This window comes from Grosmannia clavigera (genome assembly GCF_000143105.1).
Source record: "Grosmannia clavigera kw1407 unplaced genomic scaffold GCSC_140, whole genome shotgun sequence".
Taxonomy (NCBI): Eukaryota; Fungi; Ascomycota; class Sordariomycetes; order Ophiostomatales; family Ophiostomataceae; genus Leptographium; species Leptographium clavigerum.
In genome coordinates, this window is record NW_014040801.1 from 3505784 (window position 1) to 3525489 (window position 19706).

A 19706-nucleotide genomic window follows, 5' to 3' on the forward strand; every position below is an offset into this window, starting at 1 on the left:
ATATACAACTCGTAGACCAAGCGACAGACATTCATGAAGGAAACAAGAAACCAGCCACACACAGCCGGGACAGCAGTCAGGTCAGCACCCACTCGCTGCCCCGCTTGACAAACTTATCCATCAGCAAGGACACGTCCGAGAGAACGAAGCGACAGATGTAAAAGGCAAAGAACTCGGCTGCGTTGCGCGTGCAGAGTTCCAGTCCGACCTGCGTCTTGTCGGCGTGACGGAGGCCGGGGTCTTCCACCTGGCGGGCAATTTGGTCTGGGAGCGTTAGCAGGGGAAAAGCACATAAAAGAAGAACGTAGAAACAGCAAACACGATACACAAACGCAACACACAAATAAACTGACCAATCGACTGAGCAGCGTCAAACAAGCGTGCCAGAGATGCAGCATAATGCGCGTATGGACCTGCAAACTTGGCCGCTGCCAGATCGCGGCGCACCGGTTTGCTCGTCGGGTTCTGCGTCATCGGCAGTGAGGACAGCGTCGTCGAGGCTCCGCCGCCACTGCTGCCTCCTCCACCAAGACCATTGCTGCCGCCCTCTTTCGCCGCTGTCCCAGACGCGCCCGAGAGACTCTCCTTGCGTCCGCTCGTCGACGTGTAGCTGCCGCCCAGCGCTGCCGCCGAGTTCTTCGACCGCAGCCGTCGCCAGGAAAACGACCGGCTGCCCGTCACGCTGGCTGCTCGCGGCACTGCTCCGAGGCCCATGCCCAACCCCAACCCCAATCCCGAGCCTGTCCCGCCGTTCGATCCCATTCCGCCGCCGCCGCTGCTGCCAACGCCACCGCCAAAACTACCGCCCGCATCGCCGTCCCGGACCATCGACGCGTCCTTGAACATGACGCTGCTGCTGTGCACGCCCACCTCGCTGCCTAGCCGCCGTGTCAGCGTCGCCTGCACCTGCTCCAGCACCGTCTCAAACGACTGCATCTCCACCAGCATCGCGTCTGCGTCAAACGTGTCCACCCGCGCCAGCTTCAGCAGCGCTGCCGTCAGTAGGTCGCAGTTCAAAATCTTTTCGTCCACGTTCTTCAGCTTCACGCCCTTGACCCGCCACACGTCGCTCGGCACAAACAGCCGGTTGCTAAGGTAGCCGCCGCGTGGGTGTGCCAGCGTCTGGAACAGACACCGCATCAGCCAGAACGGCCGCAGCATCGAGTCCGTCGGACACGGTTCCAATGGTGCCGGCGCGTCCGAGAATACCATGTTTGGCGACCCCGGCGTGCTCGGCGAGTGGAAATCGCCCTCTAGCAGCGACATCCCACCCGTCCCGCTGCTCGTCCCTATCGCCATCCGCTCCTTGAGCGCCGCCACGAGCGGCGTAGCCAGGCTTGAGGACGGCAGGCTTGGCAGCGCTGGCAGCCGGCCGTTCAGCGCAAAATGGCTGCTCAATGGCGTGCCTGGCGACATGTCCAATCCGTCCTCCAGATTGCTCACCGATATGTTGCGACCGCGCATGCTCCTCAGGCTAGACGACGAGAAGTTCTTTCGCAGCGCCGGCCTGCCGTTGCCAATCGAAGGCGAGCCTGTCCGGCCCGTCGTACTGTCTACGTCCGCAAACGTCGTCCCTTGCGGTATCGGTGGTGTGGGTGGCAGGAAGCCGGACTGCACTGTTCCGTCGCCGGGCGCCACCGGTGCCTGTCGAGAGCCAGGCCGCATCGTCACTGCAGACAACACTTGTCTCTGCTGCGCAAGAAAGCCGGCAGTTCGCACCGTTGCCTGTGGCACAGCCGTCGGACCGGCTGACATCATTGAGGGCGGAGCACCCGTCGTCGTGGCCGGCTGTCGCATCCCGGTTTTCACACCTGGCGAAGACGTGTCGATCTTCAGCTGCGTCATGCTCTGGCCAGAAAGACGCCGGTTCCGCACCGTCTGTTCCGATCGGGGGCTTTGCGTCGGCGTGAGACGGGAAGCCAATGCCTGCGGCGGCAATTTCGGCAGCGCCTGTGTCGGCGGCGGCTGCATTGTACCGGGATAACCCCCCTTGGTTGCCGACACGACCGCCGGCATGGAAACCGTGTTCTCCGTCACCGTCGCCAGCACCGTCTTGTTTGTCGGCTCTACCCCTTCGGACTCGTGCGAGTTCGGCTTCCCATTGACGTCGGATCCAAACGCAAAGTCTTCTATCGCATAGCCATTGGTCATCTCTTCCAGAATCCGCTCCTCTTCGTCCGAGTCGTCTGCCGGGTCGAGGAAATTGTGCCTCGTGCGTTCTGCCATCTCCTCATCCTGCTGCCGACGCTGCTGCTCCCGCATTTGGCGGTCGAAGCGCATGGCCTCCAGTTCGGCCTCGCGCATGCGCTCTCGTGCCAGCTCGGCCTTTCGTGCGGCGTCTGCCAGATAGCCATTGCCATACTCGTTCGCGTCTGACGTCCCGGGGCTCATCGGATCGTATCCGTCGTCGTATGCCGCCTCGATGGCGTCATCCAGGGCTGCGTCGAACTCGGCTTCTGTCGCTCCGCTGGTCGCTCGGATATGCTTCCGTATTATCCTGGACGAGGATCGAGAGTGTACGGACGATGCGGCTGACCCGCCAGACTCGTCGATCGGGTCCAACCACGAAATCGATTCGTGGCTCGTCGACCTGGCATGGTTGCTAAAGGATTTTGATTCTGAGCTGTACTCTGGCACCAGCCACTTCGGCTCGCCAAAGACAGGCGCTGACGGTGGCGGATGGGCCATTCCAGCCGTCGTCGTTGGTGGTATCCGTCGAGGGGACAGTGGTGGGGGCATGTATGGGGAGGCTACGTCCATCGGAGGCTGAAGGGAACTGTTGAACGCAGTCGTGTTGATGACACTGGGCCTGTGGAATTCTCTCCTCGGCGAGCGCGAGAAGGAGGACTGCAAGGTGTACTGGTCGCTCAGCAGCGTGTCGCCATGCTTCGAACTATCGTAGCTGGCACTGAAGGCCGACGGCTGCAACCTCGGCGATGCTGTCACTGGGGTCGAATAGTAGTCTGCAGAACGGGATACCACTTCGTCTGCCCGGGCTGCCTCGGTGGCATGACGCCCGTATACCATGTTGTCGTCGTCGTTGTCGTCATCGCCGTCATCCTCGGATCCGTCGTCGTCGTCGCTGATTGCGCTGTTTATATTGCGAGCTGCGCTACTCTGTGGTCGTTTTGGAAGGGGACGCGTATCTAGCACCTGTGTAGGGGCGAGCTGATTGAGCTCTTCTATTCGGGCCGTGTATGTCACTCTCTGCTGCGGTTAATACAATATGAGTAACTGGGGGTGGGTCAATGCAGCTCTCTGCCATGTAACATACAATTGCCTCCAGTTTGCGCTTGTCCTCTTCGCCTTGTGTCTTGAGCAGAACGTGGTGCAGGAGTCGGCAAGCCTCGGCGTAAGCTTCGCGCGCGCCCTCAATGTTGCCGGCATTGTCGAGCTGCACGGCGGCGTTGGCCTTTTGGAGGGCACGCGACAGCATGGCTTTCTGAGACGGCGGCTTGTTCGCCCGGTCCCTGCTCCTGCTGGAGTCCATGCTTCCCTTGGTTCGCGATCGGCTCCGACCGTACGTCTGGGCCTGGTCCTGCGCCTGTATTTGGGCCTGCGCCTGAGCCTGCGCCCGTGCGGCAGCAGCTTCAGACTCGCGGCCATACATACCGTCCATGCCAGCGCGCGACCGGGAGCGGATGGGGGACTCCGGGTTCTCGATAATCTGGTGAGCAGGCGTGGATCGGCCGGTGTAGGTGGCAGAGGCAAGCGCGTCGCCAAAGTAAAAGGACTTGATGTTGTCTTCGGAGCTGAGCTGGCGAAGATGAGGCGGCCGGCGATGCTGTGGAGAAGCCATCAGGTCAGACAGCGAGCCAGTGGCTCCGTTCTGTACCTCCTGCTCGAGCGACGGCAGGGCGATGATGGGAGGGAGAAAGCGCGGTGGGGAGGCCTGTTGGCGGTAGCTGACGCGCGACGGTGACTGGGCTGACGAGAACTCCTCGTGGATGGGTGTGGGCGCGTCTGCCGTGCCGGGACAGCTCTTCTGCAGTTTGCGCGGGGTCGGCTCGCGGTCCTTTGGCGGCGCCGGCGGCGGAGGCGGTGAATCGGTGGTGTCGCCGAGACGGCCGGTGGATTCGACGCTGAGACGACGACTGAAGCTGGCAGACTTTTGGTGGCGGTAGACGAGCGAGTGGCCGGCTGACAGCGAGAGACGACTCGAGCCGGTAGACGAGGACCAACGGTAGAGACTGCGCAGGTTGTCGGAGCCGCCGCCGACGCTGCTGGAGCGCGAGTGCCGAGTGTCGCGCAAGGGGACGGTCTGTGGTGGTGGTGGTGGTGGTGCTGCAGTGTCGTCCTCGTCCTTCTCAGGTTCAGCAATGGCAGAGAAGGAGAGCGTCGCGGGCGCATGGACCAGGGGCCGCAGTAAGAGCGGAGAAGACGCGGCGGCGGTGCCGGCAGACAGGCCGGTTCGGCCGAGCCGAACAGCGGGGAGGAGAGAGGAGGATCGTGGCAGAAAGGCGGCAGAGAAGGGCTTCTGCTTGTGCCTTGGTCCCAGCTGCGTCTGCGTCTGGGCCTGCGGCTGCGGCTGCGGCCTCTGACTGGTCGAAGGGGACCCCAATGCGAAGAAGGCTGTGGCAGCGGGGGTAGCAGATGCTGACTCGACACGGTCGCTGTTGGTCGTGGTAGGCCGGCTGGTGATACTCGTGTTGCTCACGTTGCTGACGATACTCGCGTTGCTCACGTTGCTCACGTTGCTCACGTTGCTGTTGTTGCTGCTGCGGACGTTTCCGTAGTCGCCGAGATCGCCGTAGTCGAAGCCGCTGCTGCTGGTGGAAGACGGGGGGAGGGCGGCAGGAAAGGCGGAAACGTCGGGGCGCGAAGGGATGCTGTAGGAGTGCTCGTACTCGTACTCGTAGGCTCTGGGCTGCTGTGAGGCGTCGAGCGCAGATTCAGGGACCACGATCGGCAAAGAAGTGGGCGGCAGGGGTGCAGACACGGTGGATCCGGCAGAGGCGGCGTGCAGAGGAGGATTCGCAACGGCGGTTGAGGCAAACTCGATGTGCGGCGAGGTCATTGCTTCCGTCGGATCACCAACGAAATGCGTCGTCGTCGCTCCCTGACAGTTACTTCTCGCAATCGACCTTTCTGCCCTGTGGCCCTTCAATCTCGCTGGGCTTGCCCACGCGCCACGCTCCTCTCGCTCCTCTCCTTTCCTCCCTTTCTTTCTTGTTTTATCGCCTGTCTGTTGTTGTGCTGTGTTGTGCCGTGCCGGGGGGGGTTTCCTTCTGTTAGCCCGTGCTGCACCCTTTCGGGCTTTGCTCTGCACTAAAGACACACACCCTCCTGCTCGAGCTTCGTTTCGCAGTCGTGCACTGTTGGTCGAGTGGTATACGGAGTATGGACAGGGTGTGGACGAGTGCACAGCAGGCCTGGGAAAATCTCGGCCTCTGCACGCAACCCCAGTCGGATTCTGCTCGGTTGTAGGGGGGTTGGTCGACAGGCGTGGCAGAGCATCAATCTGCCCGTGAGAGTGTGCCGTCCAGACAGCAATTCTGGATGGTTGTGTTAGTCTGTTGGGACCGGCGGTTTGACCGACACATGGTTTTGCGTCCCCTTCTCCGGACACCTTTTTTCAGGTTCAATTCGTCCCCCCCTGGTCCAGAGTGGGGAGAGCGAGAGCAAGCCACAGACGCACGACAGACAGCTCGGCCACTTATTCACCCACACCCCTGCCGTCATTCCCCCCCTTCTTTCTTTTCGTCTTTCTTCCTTTTTGCAGTCGATCGCGCCCTTTCTGACTTCCGTTTCCTGTCGCGTTTAAGCCCAGGCGGCCGGGCCAGAGCTAATCACTTGGCCGTCACGTTGTCCCAAAGGCAGTAAGATATCTTACTATACCAGTATCGACCAGGTCGTGCAACGCAGTAAGATGCTCTGCTCCGTCTTATTGGACAATGCGTGTGGTCTGTCGGTGAAGAACACCAGAGCTCGCACAAAAATGCCATTTTTGCCCGTTGTTCGCCGTTGCACCTGGCCGTCCTGCTTTCTTCTTTCTCCTTTCTCCCTTTCATCCCCCGATCCCATGTCCTACGCGGACAATGTGCTCCCGAGGCCAGCGGTGCGTGCGTCTCAGTCTCGTGTTTCGTGCTCCATCCAGCAGACAACAGGGCTGGATGTGACTCGTGTAGCGCCCCTCCCCAGCGCTACTTCTGCACAAAGGGCGAGAACATGCAAATCTGCTAGCAGGCGTTCGTAATTCGCCCCAACGGCTGCGATGATCACAACTGGAACCGGATCGACTGCTTTGGTGGACACAAAGACGAATAAAAAACTGTGGCACAAAAGGCTGAGCCATTTCCCACCTCTTCTCTAATCTTGCTTTGAGATACGTCCCCGATTCCCCGATTCGGGCTCCGTCGCGGTTTCCCCTCTGGGACTTTGACGATCGATTCACTAAAGAGGAAAGCTTCAGCACGCGCCCCTGCCCGAAGTACGAGTACGAGGACTAAAGTACGGTGAGCAACCCTGTGGACTGGCCTGTTCTTTGCTTCTTTTGGTCCTATGTGCACTTTGCCCGGTCAGACGCTATTGGCTGCCTAGCTAAAGGCCACTTATAAACCACTGTCTGCCCCTGAAAAAGACCCCAGAAAAGGGGTAGCGTCCAAAGCTGTCCCTGTTTTTTTTCTTAGTAGAGTGCTGGAGACGACTATGCGCGTGTACCTGACCGCGCTGCTGGAATGGCTGACGGAATTTGTATCACATCGATCATCCACCTCGCGCACGCCCTTGGCAACAAAGGGGTTAAAGTTTTCGCGTTTCGGTACTTGTATCTAACCAGCCTCATAATCCGTACAGTACCAGAGATGGAAATTCCAGATCATGCATTCTCGCCGCAGAATTAGGAGGCGGACCCGCGCAGCAAGGGCCATTTCCTGAAGCGACTCTGCGCAGCTGTGGAGCTGCTGCAGAACCGCGTCGCAATGCAGGAGAGGAAAAGAAAGAAGAGAACGCGATACCGCGAGTCGGTACGAAGTACGACGCACAGCCAGGTCCCCATACTTTCACCCGCTACGACGAGTCGATGGAGTATATGCAGGTCTCTCTGCAGCCCATGTGGCAATACGCTGGCCGCTCGCCGTGCAATCACGAAAAAAAGGCTTGGCGACTCATCCCCTCTCCCAGCCTGCAGGCGTCCTGGGGTACATGGATTTGCCGGACGCCTCCCCGTCATCGTAGTCGTAAGACCAGGCTACAGACTGGCCAACGACGTCGGCCTCGTCCTCGATCTCTTCGGCTCGGTGGACAACCCTTGCAATCGATCGTAGCCAGCGACCAGATTTCTACGGAGTATGTAGCGGCTGAAGTGGCGAATTTTGGCGGAGCGGAGACGTTGAGACAGGCCCTGATTCGGAGTGGCGCCCCTATAATAACGAGATCTTACTGGCACAACCGGAAAAATAAGGTAGGGAAACACATGCAACCAACCCCACCTCGCTCGACGACCCTACATACGACGTAGTACGGAGTTAATGTTTTTATATCGTAAGGAGCCTGGAAAAGGCTTTGCAAAACCCGGCACTGCGAACGTATCGTAAGATACTCCGTACTCCATACATATCGGTCGAGGGACTTCTGCTTACGTGATGTATCACGTGAGGCTCTTCGTCTTCGAGAAGCATTATCACTCAAGCCGTTGCGATGCAGCTTTCCAGTCTTTCGATGTTTTGTTACCCTGTGTTGCTGGGGCCCTTGTACGGTTGATAAGCTCAGCAGAGGTGTAATGCGACGCTTGCTGAACTCCGTACTGTATGTAGGCTATCAATCGGCTATCTAGCCTTGGAATTGCCACCGATCTACTCTGTAGAGACACGTTATCTTCCGGGCATTTTGACCCCCATCTGGTGTATTTTAGCTTGGTGGGAAAATATCCGCTACCTATCCGATATTACCCCCCCTCCCCAGTTTTAATTAGCAGGTAGCATTGAGTGCCGGGCCACCTGACGATATCAAAGCTCGGGATGCATATCTCGTACGAGGTACGAAATCCATGTTGAAGAAAACCAGACGACATCGGATCTATAGCTCCGTAAGCCCATAAGGCCAGGTAAGGCGTAAGAGTACTATGTATGTAGCATCTTTCACGAGCTAACCTTAGCGAGCAGACTCAACTCGGTGTAGTAGTAGCATTCCCTCGGGACGACCAATCAGGCCATAACTAGGTAAGTTAGTCCTTATAGACGTAATGTCCTTAACAAGCCAACCAAAGAGGAGGACATGCCAGGTTTAATAGCACAAGGGCAGCCCCAAATTCAGCGGCCAAGACCAGCCAAAGCCAGAATCACTGCTACCTTTCGCTAATAGCCAACATAATAGAGACGACAGCTAGTATCAGCAACGGGACATCAGCCTCACTGTCGCCTAACATTTCTACAAACCAATATTAGCAGCTATTTAAAATCGTCGCCGAAGTACACAATTCGCATCGCGGCCGCTGTAAATGCAGAGAGCTCGGTTACGCAAAACCATATAGACACTTATTCCAGCTCGTAGTAGGCAGCCTTAAGGTGCTTCACTGGCTGTAGTACTGCCCGATTTAGCCCAAGATCATCTAGTCATGCACTTGACACTGTCTAGGCGTATTTGTCGTTATGTGTATGTATGAATTGATCTGTAAAGCGCTAGTTAACGACCAGACGAAACTAAAGAGCTCACTCGCTTTAGATAAGGGAGATTTGTACTCCGTACTATCGTTGATGATACAAAGGTATAGCTTCCCATTTTTCTACCAGAATCAATGATGACAAAATCTCTATTTTGCAAGGTGCACCGCTTGTGCTAGAGAATTACTATAGATTACTATAGCATGCCGGTCGACGGCGTGGTGGTTTGGCCAACAATGAGGTGGGAGCAACGTCTGATTCCTTTTCCATGCTCTCTAGGGAACATTTCTCATTATACCCGAGATTGCAACGGCAACAGCTTATGTTAAATGACGCTGACAAAAATGTGACCTACTTCAGTTTCCGTCCCCATGTTGGTGTATTCGCTGTACTGTGCAGGCATCAGTCTTGGTCGGCCTATTAGTTGATATATTTGCAAACGTTATGAGAATGCTCGCCAAGCTAGAAGCTGGACGGCAGGTTGACGACAAAGGGGACTGTGTGACTTGGCTCCCTGCCCCGTCAGTCATCGTCTGTCCGAGAAACTGGAGCTGATACGCAACGGAGGGATTAGGTAGACCACCTATATATCACTACTCTGATTATACAGTACTTTCTAGTCAAAAAATGGTATTAAACAAACAAGCACTGTAAAGCGGCAAAGTGACTACGTGGCCTTGACAGAGGCAAAGCTCTGCCGTCAGTTATGAGACTAAGAAGACCACGTCAAGTACCAGAATGATTAAAGTTATTCTCTATCTTCCATTCACTTGCTGACAGAAAACTGATCACTTTCAGCCAGTGTATTCAAACAAAGAATATAATTATTTTAGACCTTTAGTTTGAAAAGTAGACATCACCCTCTTTGTAGATTTTTTCTATTTCATTTCACCAGGCTCTCAGAGACTTGCAAGACAGCAAACGATGACGATCCCTTTGCGCCACACATTGCGCAACACGCAGTGCCTCATGGATTGGCTGAACAGTTCTGGGTACATATTCAAACACCCAGCTGACGATCCTCCGGACAGTGGAATTTGCGCTATCGAGAAGCTCCCGGTCGAGCTTATCTGCTTCATTACAGCGCACGTCAGCTTCAAGGACAAAGTAGTTTTGTCTTGCGTGGACAAGTTCTTTCGAAACGCAGTTTTCAGCCAGGTGTTTGCATCTGTCCAGTACAGGGGCGAAGCGACAAACCCTTATTTTGCGTCTGTTTGCAAGTGAGTGAACTCGGCGGCAAACTGTTTCAACTCTTGGTTAGAAAACGTTGCTGACGACTAGAGGTCTTTGACATTTCGCTTTGCCAACTGGGAGAAGGTGATCGCCGAGTATTTGACCGGTTGGAAACAACTGAGACACATTATGATCGAAAGCAGGACCGGATGCGGAAACTCGGGTTTGCCTCACAACCAGCTGTTCTCCGGCATCAAATCGACCAGTTTTATCAGTGAAGCGACAACCGCCAACGCAATAGGCATTTCTGCATACAATGTCTTGAAGTCTTTTCCAGAGATTACCGGACTTGGAGTTACCACCGTGGCAGATCCACATGGCGATCGCTGCCTTCAATATGCTGCCGCGCAGCTTGGGCTTGAGACTCTGCACGTAAAAAAGCCAGTTTTGGGCTCCTCGGAAATACGTCGTGAGTAGATGCTGCGTCCCTAACGACAAAAAAAATAAAAAATAAGTAAGAGAAAGGCTGGGTAAGAAGCATTCTAACACAAGACAGAATTGGCTCAAATGTTTCCAGCATTGAAAACGCTCATCTTGGAAGGGGCAATATTTAATAACATATTCGGGGTATGTTCCATATGATCTCGTCTCTTCATACCGAGTCCTAACCACCGAATGTTTTACAACCCAGGATCTTCTCCTGTCTGTCCAGGCTATGCCACAGCTCGAGGTCCTCGTCTTCCCGAAAGGGAGCATTCGACACCCATCTGGAATCATCTACAACCTGTTTCGGCATTCTACACTGCGACGGATCGTCGCCGTCGAAGAGCCGGAGCACTACACCAAGGTCGCCGAGCTCCACCAGACGGCTGGAGAAGGGACCTGGACATACAAGCAGAAGAGCTTCTCGACATATGCATTTTGGATGAGAAACTATGCGCGGAAGGAGAACATCTATAGCCGCGAGTTTAAATGGGCTGTTGGGGCATGGCCCGAGGGTGCTCCATCGCCCCTCGATGTGCTGTAGGGCACCCGGCTGTTGCTGGCAGGGGATCATGCCGTTTTTTGCAGTTGACAAGCTATTTTCAGACCCTTTTGTCTGGATGGACACACAATGATTCCCTTGGCACTTCTCTTAGTATACAGCGGAACATGATGAATATGCTACTTGGACGTATGCAATGATAAATTCGGCTGCTGGGAGCCCGTTCAGCCTTATCGGCCAGCTCATTCAATATCCAAGCCGAGTCCAGCGACCTCGAGGATGGACGCGGCCAGCAGAACACCGACCTCGTCTCCGTGCCGGCCAACAATCTGTAAGCCAACAGGCAGCTTCCCGTGGCCGTCCTCGACTGTGGCCCAGCCACCGGGCATAGACAAGGCAGGATGGCCGGAGACGTTGAAGGGGGCGGTGTTGCCGGAGACGCCGAGGGCGGCACGATAGCGTTCGAGGACGCTCTTGCCGGCCATCTCGCTGTGGCGAGGGCCAACGGAGGGGGTGACAGGCAGCAGGAGGACGTCGACGCCGCCGGCCTCGGACGAGAGGAGGGCATCGTAGGAGGCGGCCAGCTGGACAGCATGAGCGAGGGCCTTGTTGCGAACACGCACGGGGAAGCGAGAGCGGTCGCCGAGGTAGGCACTGCCAAAGAGGCCGGCGACGACGGTGGGTGCTGCTGTCGTCATCGCGTCGTACCATTGCTGGGAGGGTGGCGGGGGGGCGAAGCCGGGGATGGGCAGCGAGAGCTGATCGGGCGCCTGGCCGGCGATGAAGACGTCAGCAGCGGTGTCGCGCATCGTGACCGTCCAGATAGCCGGGCCGTGGGCATGCAGGGGTGCTGATACGTCGACGACGGTGGCGCCGAGGCCAGCAAACCGGTCAGCAGCCGCACGCACCACAGCGGCGACGCCAGCGTCCAGCTCGGGCCTCTGCAGAGCCTCGCGCAGGAGGCCGACTCGCAGACCACGGCCGGCCGTCGACGGAGTCCAGAGGCCACGGGCCTGGCGGTTGGCAATGGCTGCCTGCAGCTGCTCGTGGTAGGCCGGCACATCTTGCCGCTGTAATGGTGTATGTGGGCTGCAGCGCGGATCCAGACCGTCGTAGCCGGCAATGGCCGACAGCAGCAGGGCTACGTCAGCGAGCGATGTCGCCATGGGTCCAACATTGTCGGCGAGCGGGTGCAAAGCGCCGATGCCGGTGTAGGGAACGAGGCCACGCGTCGGCTTGAGGCCGTAGACGCCGGAATAGGCCGCAGGCTGACTGTCAGTGAAGCAGAGGACACAGTAGACGGATAGACGGACAGACGACACTCACCAGCCGGATGCTGCCACCCTGGTCGCCTCCCAGAGCCAGATCGACCCCCTCACCCAGATCCTCGACCGGCAGTCCTCGCTTCTCACGCCAGGCCTGGACCTGGCCGATGGCCAATAGGGCAGCCGAACCGCTGCTGCTGCCACCCGCCGAGTAGCCACGCAGCCAGGCGTTTTCGACCGGGCCCGTCGCACTCGTAAACGACAGCCCCGACATGCAGTAGTTCTCGCACGTCGACGTGCCCTTGATCACACCGCCAGCCGCCACCACACGGCTGATCACTGGCGCGTCGATCGTCGGGATCGGATACGGCGCGTTGGCGCAGAGGTGAAATGGCGCCGTGCCCAACGTCAGAGGCACACCTGCCACCGCGATCGTGTCCTTGACCGCGACCGAACGGCCCGCTAACAGGCCGTTGGCCACGGCAGCTTCGTCCTTGAGCTCGAACTGCCCCCCCTGTTAGTGCGACCAGCAAGACGAGCAGCAAGGAACCGCATCCAGAGTGCACTCACCCGGTGACTCCAGCCGTTCAGCCGGTTGTCTTGCTTGTCCGGCACATGGTACTTTCGTCCCGATAGCGGCACCGCTTCGCTCGGCTTCAGACGCGGATCCACGTAGTCTGGCAGTCCTTCGATCGTGCGGACTTCGTCGTCCAGCTCCTGCATCAGCTTGTAGTACCCATCCGCATCGTCGCTCTTCATCGTCAGCCCAAACGAGGCCACGATCTTGTCGAAGCCCTCGCGCGAGAGCCCGTTTCTGTGGGGCCGTCAGTTTTGCGTTTCCCATCCGTTATAGGAGATATAGTACGGGTTATTCTCACTGTGCTTCAGCTGCAGCCATTGCGTTTGCGCAATCAAAGTGACACGTCGCCAAACTGAGCCGCAGACTAGGATAGAAGCGTAGAAGTATTGTCAGGCAGAGCTCGACTGCATCTCCTCCACACAGCTGCTTAGTGACGGCGGGGATATCTGTAGCCAGAGAAAAGTCGTCGTGTAAGCGGAAGTGTGCCTGTTGAGATAAAAGTGGGCTGCTTATTCAGCTAAACAAAAGGGTAGTTTTGCGAATCACGTGATGTATAGACTATATATAGTCAATATGGCCCAGAAAGTTTTCGGTTCGGCCGAAGCCAATGAAACCATGCACTAACCCGATTCAATCAATAGCGGAACCTCAAAGTGGAACAAAATGACACTTACCCGACATCAAGGCCGTCGACACGGCCCTGGCGATTGTCATTGAGTTCAACGGGCAGAACGTCGTCAACAAGACGGTCAAGATCAACGTCCCGGCCGAGTGGCAGTACACAAATGACTCTGAACGAGCCGGCCTCCGGGTCCTGTGCGAACCCTTCATACTGAACTACCAGAAATTCAACAGCAACACCGGCTGGAACGACGACTCCATGGCCTGGGGTGAGGTCATGCAAGCACTGAGCCACCTCAGCTACCACATCTCTGGCGGCCAGCTCGTACTTTGCGACCTTCAGGGCGGCATCTACCGGCAAAAAGTCGTCCTCTCTGACCCTGTCATCCTGTCGCAGAACTAGGACTACGGCGTCACCGATCTCGGCCCCCGTGGCATTTCTACCTTCTTCAACGAACATAGCTGCAACAGATTCTGCCGCAGCAGCTGGGCCATGCCGGCCCACCCGGTCGGGTACTTCAGCCCTGTTGCCGGCCCCTCGATGACGCGAAGCTCCGTGTCTACCGCCCGGCCCCGATCCCCGCACTCCGACTTCTACTACTTTGGAGCATAAAGTGCATGCCGGCGAAACGCATTTAGAAATGTCATTGGTCTGATTCGTGCAGTAAAAGATCTGTCTATGTATGTTCATAATGCAGTAACCATAACGATAATCTAAGTCGCAGAACCCACGCTAAGATGCGAAAAAACCCCCCAAAAACCAAAGAATCAAAAAAAAAATCTAAGGTGCCAAAACCCATAACCCAAAAGCGAAGAGCATTTATGCCTCCTCAAAATCTATTTTGTTTTTTTGTCTATTAGCGCGCCGTGTCAGAATTGCCGTTGGCGCGCGTTTCAACGTCGTCTGTGCTGTGGTTGATGCTGTTGTTGTCGGGATCCCGCGTAATCACTGAGGCCTTCCGAGACAGCGTGTTCGCATCCCCCGACAGAGTCACCTCTTCAGAGTCTTTTGCTGTAGGCGGAGGCGGAGGCGGGGCCTCGGCCAACGCATCGGCCACGCGCTTCCGTGTCGACAAGAAGGTCGTCAAGTGGCCCAGGACCCACCACGAGAACATGATGGGCAGCGCAATGTAGTCTCTCCGGTGGCAGCCGTTGCTCCAAATCTGCACCAGAAGCAGGTAGGTCTCATGAGCGGGGAACAGGTAGCTGAGACGGAAGAAGCCGGGCTGCAGCTCAAAGGGGAAGATGGTGCTGCCCACGTTCATGAGCACCCAGGAAAGAATGAAGAAGGCCATGAACTGCAGGGGGATGAAGCTGCCGATGAGCGACTCGACAACAAGGAAGTTGATCTCCATGTAGAACCAGAGCACCATCCAGGTGCGGAGGAACATCAGGCCGGTCACATCCCAGTCCTCGCGGAAGGCCCAGACGACGCCGGTGAAGACGAGCGACAGAATGAGCGCGTGTACCTTGGCGATGACCAGCCGCAGCATCCAAATCCGGGACGGTGCCATGTTGACGAACACACCCATGCCCGTGAAGATGCCGTTGAGGGCCATCAGAAAAAAGAACTGTGTCAAGATCGGCAAGACCATGTAGACGGTGTTGAGGTACATGTGCGTGCCCATGCTCATCGGTGTCAGGTTGACTGACGTGGCCTCGAACGGGTCCAGGTACGCCATCAGGGCCGCGCTGTCAGTCAGGTTCATGGTGGCAAGGCCGACGTTGCTGCTGTTGCTGTTCCACTGCTCGTAGAAAAAGTCGCGGCTGGCCCCGACGAGCGTGGCAAGGCTGGACTTGACGTAGGAGTCGCTTATCGCGGCATAGTGCGTCTCACTGTACACGTAGCTGACCGCGTCGGATGAGTCGTAAGCGGTGGAAGCCTTGCTGCTGATGGCGTTGCGAAACCGGTCGGTCGCACCGCTGTGCGAGTAGACGGCGCCCCAGTAGTTTCCGTGGCACACGGCCGACTGCACGGCCGCAGCGTCGGGATAGTCGGCCGTGGAGGCGAACTCCAGCGTCGGAAATTGTCTGTCGATAAAGGCTGCGTTGTAGGCCGTCTGGGTCGCGGCGCCGATCGCCCCGCCGTCAAGATCGACCATGAGCACCCGGAGGTTGTGCACCCGGTACCGCATGTCAAAGGACGAGCCGAAGAACCAGGACATGACGCTCAGGAAGAGCACTCCAATAAGGAGTGATGCCGGGATCACTGCCTTGAACACCGCCGAACGGTGCGTAGGCCACCATTGCGGCGACAAGGGCGTCGTTCGTGCCATGTAGAAGGTGTGGTTGCAAAAAGATACAAATCACAAATCAGAATAAAGAAAACCCCCCTGAAAGCTGAAAGGTGGAGAGGGAGGAAGAAGACCGGCGAGTATAAAGAGGTGTTGGTGCAGATGTACAATAAAATTAGGAGCAGATTGCAATAGTAATATAAAGGCGTTGATTTAATGAGAGGACTGTGATGAAAAATATAAGATGATGCCTTGTCCGGCCGGAGCAGGAGACAATATCAGGAAACACTGGTTGTTATGTACTACAAAATACGTCTAGTTGCTGCAGGCCCCAATTCTCCGGCTAGGAGGCCGACCCGCTATTCCGCGTTTCTAGGCGTTTTGCTGCCATTTGGGCCGCTTATGTAACCGGCAAAGGCTCAGAATCTGACGAATACTTTTGTGGGGCAGCTGTACCGCCATGCCAAAGGCGGTAAAGCCTGCTACGACATAGCGGGAGAACACGCCAAAAATGTTCGGATGCGAGGTTGCTGCTCCTCAGGGGCAAGACGCCGTTCCTACGTCGTAAAACCGAATAGCCGGTCGACGGAGTGCGAGAGCCCGAATAGGTGGCCGCGCAAAACTCTTACTGCAGTAGCTCCCGGATCTTCGATCTTAGTCCCGCGCTGGCGGGACCTGTGGCTTTTCGACTGTCGTTGCCACGCCGCCAAGACTGTCCGATTCTTCTGCAGGCCCTCTCCCAGTGAGACTCATACCTCTCAGCCAGCGTCTGCATCGGCTGGTGGTGCAAACGTACTCCCCGACAATCCGGCATCGCCCATTGCCGGATGGATCCTGAGACACGTCGCTTCGCCGGCATACGTAGCACCGTATCATGGCATTCAAAGGCATGACGGACCGGACTCCAAGGACCGCTTTTGTGCCCTTCATCTCGGACTGTTGGCCAACCCCGGCGCGTTGGGCTGCCCAACGGAAAGGCAGCCCCCCACTATCTAAAGATTGCCCATCTTTCTCGTCCTATCTCCACCCCACGTCGCTGTAACCGTATGATGGATGCCTACGGCCTGTTCTCAGATGCGGCCCAACAGGGCAGTGCTCGTCCATACGACGGACGGATACGGACTACGCCATCATCAATCAACGGTCTCCCCGATCACTAAGCAGTTTGGCCGGCGACCAGAAGCAGTTGGGCTGCCACCTGGCCCGTGCAAATTAAGGCCGCCTGAGGGGCAGCGCTGTAAACTAGTTATTTACAACTATGGGTATATATTCCGCAATCGATCCAGGCTCTGACGTGTCGAGGCCGGCCAAGACCATCAGGCCGGACCTGACGAATGGCAGCCAGACCAGCCGATAGAATTGCTGACTCAACAACACAATCTACTCCGTACACCCGACAAGTTGCACCACTTCCCGAGATCTGACTTTTAGTGCGTGCGGAGTTAGCACCTTAATTCCGTACACACTCTTCAGTGGAAGCACTTAATCAAAACGCTAATATAGGCACTCCTTTACGAAGTACTAATGGCTTAACAAATGGCCTGGACGGACACTTGAGTATAGCCCGAGACACTAGCTACGTCGCTTCATTTCCAATATGGAGTAGACATTCTATTTTTGCGTCTGCACGACTTGGTAGCATTCGGTCTTGTCAAGGGTCCGCGGCCAGTATGATATGTTCAGAATCTGCAGTGCTTCTCCTTCCTGTCTTTGGACCGTCAGGTTCATCATCGCCTCAATGTCGTCGCCGGCTTCCCAATAAAAAAACTGCTCTCCAGGATCTTGTCGCCCTCCTTCAGGCCGGCCTGGTCAGCCCTGCTACCCGGCTTGAGCCCTCGGATTCTTCGAGTGTTGATAGAGTCTTGACTGAACACAAACTCCAGCACCTCCTGATCTTGTCGAACCAGCTTCATTTTGTACTTCGCAGGCGGAAAATCGGCCGGAGGAACGACAAGAACTCCGTTCGCCATATCGTGGTACTCGTCAACTCCGGTGTGACCGAGTTCGCGCTCGATTATAATCAGCCAGTCCTGCAACATGTGCGACTTCCCTCTCCGTTTTCTCTCCAACAGCTCGTACACGATGCTGTCTATCGAAGTCCTCCCGGCAGTCTTTTCCCACACCTGCGCGCCTACCTTCAAGAGATACGTGAAACCTCGGCTGTATCGTAGCCTCAAAGCGTTAGGCTCTTCCCAGGACCGTCTTGTAGCCTCTTCATTGGTCATCTTTATGACAGGGTTCGTGTAGTAACCACTCAAATACGAGTTCAGCTCTCCGAGAAGATACTTCTTGTTGCGCAGACCAAATCGTGCGGCAGCATCATCTGGTGATAGATTGCAATGCCTATGCAAGCGATTAGCAGAATCCTGTTCGTGTTCGTTTCTCGTATATGAACATAACTGACCCTCAGAGTACCAGTTTTCGTCACCCGTATCCAGGTCATCGTTCGACCCATCTGATTCCTTGTTAAGGAGAGGCCAGTTGTGGACCATCTCATGCGCAAGAACTGGGAAAACAAACCGCTCGAGACGCAGAATGTCCTTGTCGTATTCAAACATAAAGCTTCGTCGGAAGGCCGTGCCGCCATTTCCTCGTGGAGTTTCTCGCAGGAAAATACGATAGGGATCCGCCTCAGAGGCGCTTTCGCCAAAAAACAGACATCTTGGTGAACAGTTTCTGGGTGTCTCTGCCTAACTTTTGAACATCGAATGCAGGGTTGCCAAACCAGAAGACATTGAAAAGGGCACCCGAAGGGGTTTTGTCATTGTTCACAAGGCGTCGGAGTGGCCCGACACCGAAGACGGGGTCCCGAAGAAGACTGGGACTGCCCTTTCTACGGATAGGACCAGTTCCCTCTCCAAACGAACAGACTGTCCGCGTCCCATATGGTGACTGACCGAGGTCCCATTCAATCGTGGACTCGTATTGCGCGTCTGAGTTTCGATTTGGCGGCAAAGGCAGAAAGCTTGAACCAACGCCTAGAATACCGCCAAACTGCTCTCGAAGATCGACCCGGGGGCCGGGGGGCGTATCCGCATCAACAGGACGGGGAAGGGCATTAAACTGAAGGCTTACGTCCCCACACGTCGCTCTCTTGACGAACCACACGCGCTCATTAGTAGCGTCCGAGACGGCAAGCTCAAGCATGCCCATGTTATCGAAAGCCTGGAGCGAGTCTTTGCCATACTGTTGGCTGGGCACATTCCCAATCATCTTCGGTAGGGTAACAAGCACGTCATGCCGGCTAAGACGCGGTGATGCGAATGTCATGACAATGGAGAGCTGACGTGGCTGGTGCGATGGGTCGTGCATATTGAACACGGGAATTATCAGTAATCGGATGGCACGAAGGTCTCCGGGGGCCCCGGAGCCGGCGGGGACGCGAATGAGCGTCATGGCGGACGGAAGGGGAAGGATATACTCCGTAGTACGGATGGAAATGGGAGAAACCAGTATCTGCAGTATGCTGCGACGTTTGCCTCTATATGTACAAAATACGAAGTACGGACATGGAGGCGTGTTTGCCGGCAGCTGCCTAAGCGGCCTTGTAACCTAGGTGGGAAGGTGAAGTTGCTGGGTGGACTTTCCTTATCGTCGTGATAGGCTGTAGGCCAACCTTTTACGCTTGGTGGCCTTAGCAAGACGTAACAACTATCGAGCGTAGTACACCATGATGTGCAGCGACTTGAAAGGTGGCAATGTATAACGTACGGTGAGAATTATTAGGCTAAAACTCATCGAAAAACTACCAGCCATAACGCTGCCGAGAATGTAAGAGAAAGCAGGGAATTCTACCTCGTAACTCCACTCATGATATGACTCGAAAAGTGGAGAAATCATGCTACGGAGTACGACATCGCACGTCGTAGAGATGACCATCCACAATTACAGCATTGTGTCCTAGGCGTTTGCGCGGCTGGCGAAGCAAGGCTAGCAGAAACCGAGAAAAAAAGAGCAAAAAATGTACAGCAGCGGGTATTCGCTGGTCGTCACCGACCCAACTACTAATCCGCCGATTACTGGTTTAACTAGGGGAGAGCGGACGGGATCCCGTGCTTTCCAGTATCTATGGCCGTACGTGCTAGTTATAGCAGCAGTTTGCCTATATGATACCGATGCAGTTGCATCAAGTAGGAGTGGATAAAGTGACTCGTATTCATGCTTTTGTAAAGCCAATATTGATATTTCAATCGTAAACAGGCCCAAATCCCGGTAATTGAAATGTATAAAAGTCGGTGCTGTTTACTG

The 19706-nt window shown here is 56.0% G+C and overlaps 5 protein-coding genes across 5 annotated transcripts; all 5 read right to left on the minus strand.

Moving 5' to 3' along the window:
• Positions 1-76: 76 nt before the first annotated feature.
• On the minus strand, positions 77-5017 carry CMQ_396 (uncharacterized protein; the record flags this gene model as incomplete). The annotated part of the gene is made up of 4 exons (XM_014317475.1): positions 77-264; positions 354-2922; positions 3275-4613; positions 4782-5017. 4 exons carry the CDS (start codon positions 5015-5017, stop codon positions 77-79), a joined length of 4332 nt encoding a protein of 1443 aa, XP_014172950.1.
• Positions 5018-7106: 2089 nt separating this feature from the next.
• On the minus strand, positions 7107-7619 carry CMQ_1245 (uncharacterized protein; the record flags this gene model as incomplete). The annotated part of the gene is made up of 2 exons (XM_014318324.1): positions 7107-7280; positions 7581-7619. 2 exons carry the CDS (start codon positions 7617-7619, stop codon positions 7107-7109), a joined length of 213 nt encoding a protein of 70 aa, XP_014173799.1.
• A 3381-nt stretch (positions 7620-11000) lies between these two features.
• Positions 11001-12921, minus strand: CMQ_1285 (amidase; the record flags this gene model as incomplete). Its single annotated transcript, XM_014318364.1, has 4 exons — positions 11001-12026; positions 12085-12537; positions 12594-12837; positions 12902-12921. 4 exons carry the CDS (start codon positions 12919-12921, stop codon positions 11001-11003), a joined length of 1743 nt encoding a protein of 580 aa, XP_014173839.1.
• Positions 12922-14081: 1160 nt separating this feature from the next.
• Positions 14082-15500, minus strand: CMQ_668 (nitrosoguanidine resistance protein; the record flags this gene model as incomplete). The annotated part of the gene is made up of 1 exon (XM_014317747.1): positions 14082-15500. One exon carries the CDS (start codon positions 15498-15500, stop codon positions 14082-14084), a length of 1419 nt encoding a protein of 472 aa, XP_014173222.1.
• Positions 15501-17185: 1685 nt separating this feature from the next.
• CMQ_697 (peptidase m61 domain containing protein) lies at positions 17186-18854 on the minus strand (the record flags this gene model as incomplete). The annotated part of the gene is made up of 3 exons (XM_014317776.1): positions 17186-17781; positions 17863-18098; positions 18184-18854. 3 exons carry the CDS (start codon positions 18852-18854, stop codon positions 17186-17188), a joined length of 1503 nt encoding a protein of 500 aa, XP_014173251.1.
• Between the last annotated feature and the right edge of the window lie 852 nt (positions 18855-19706).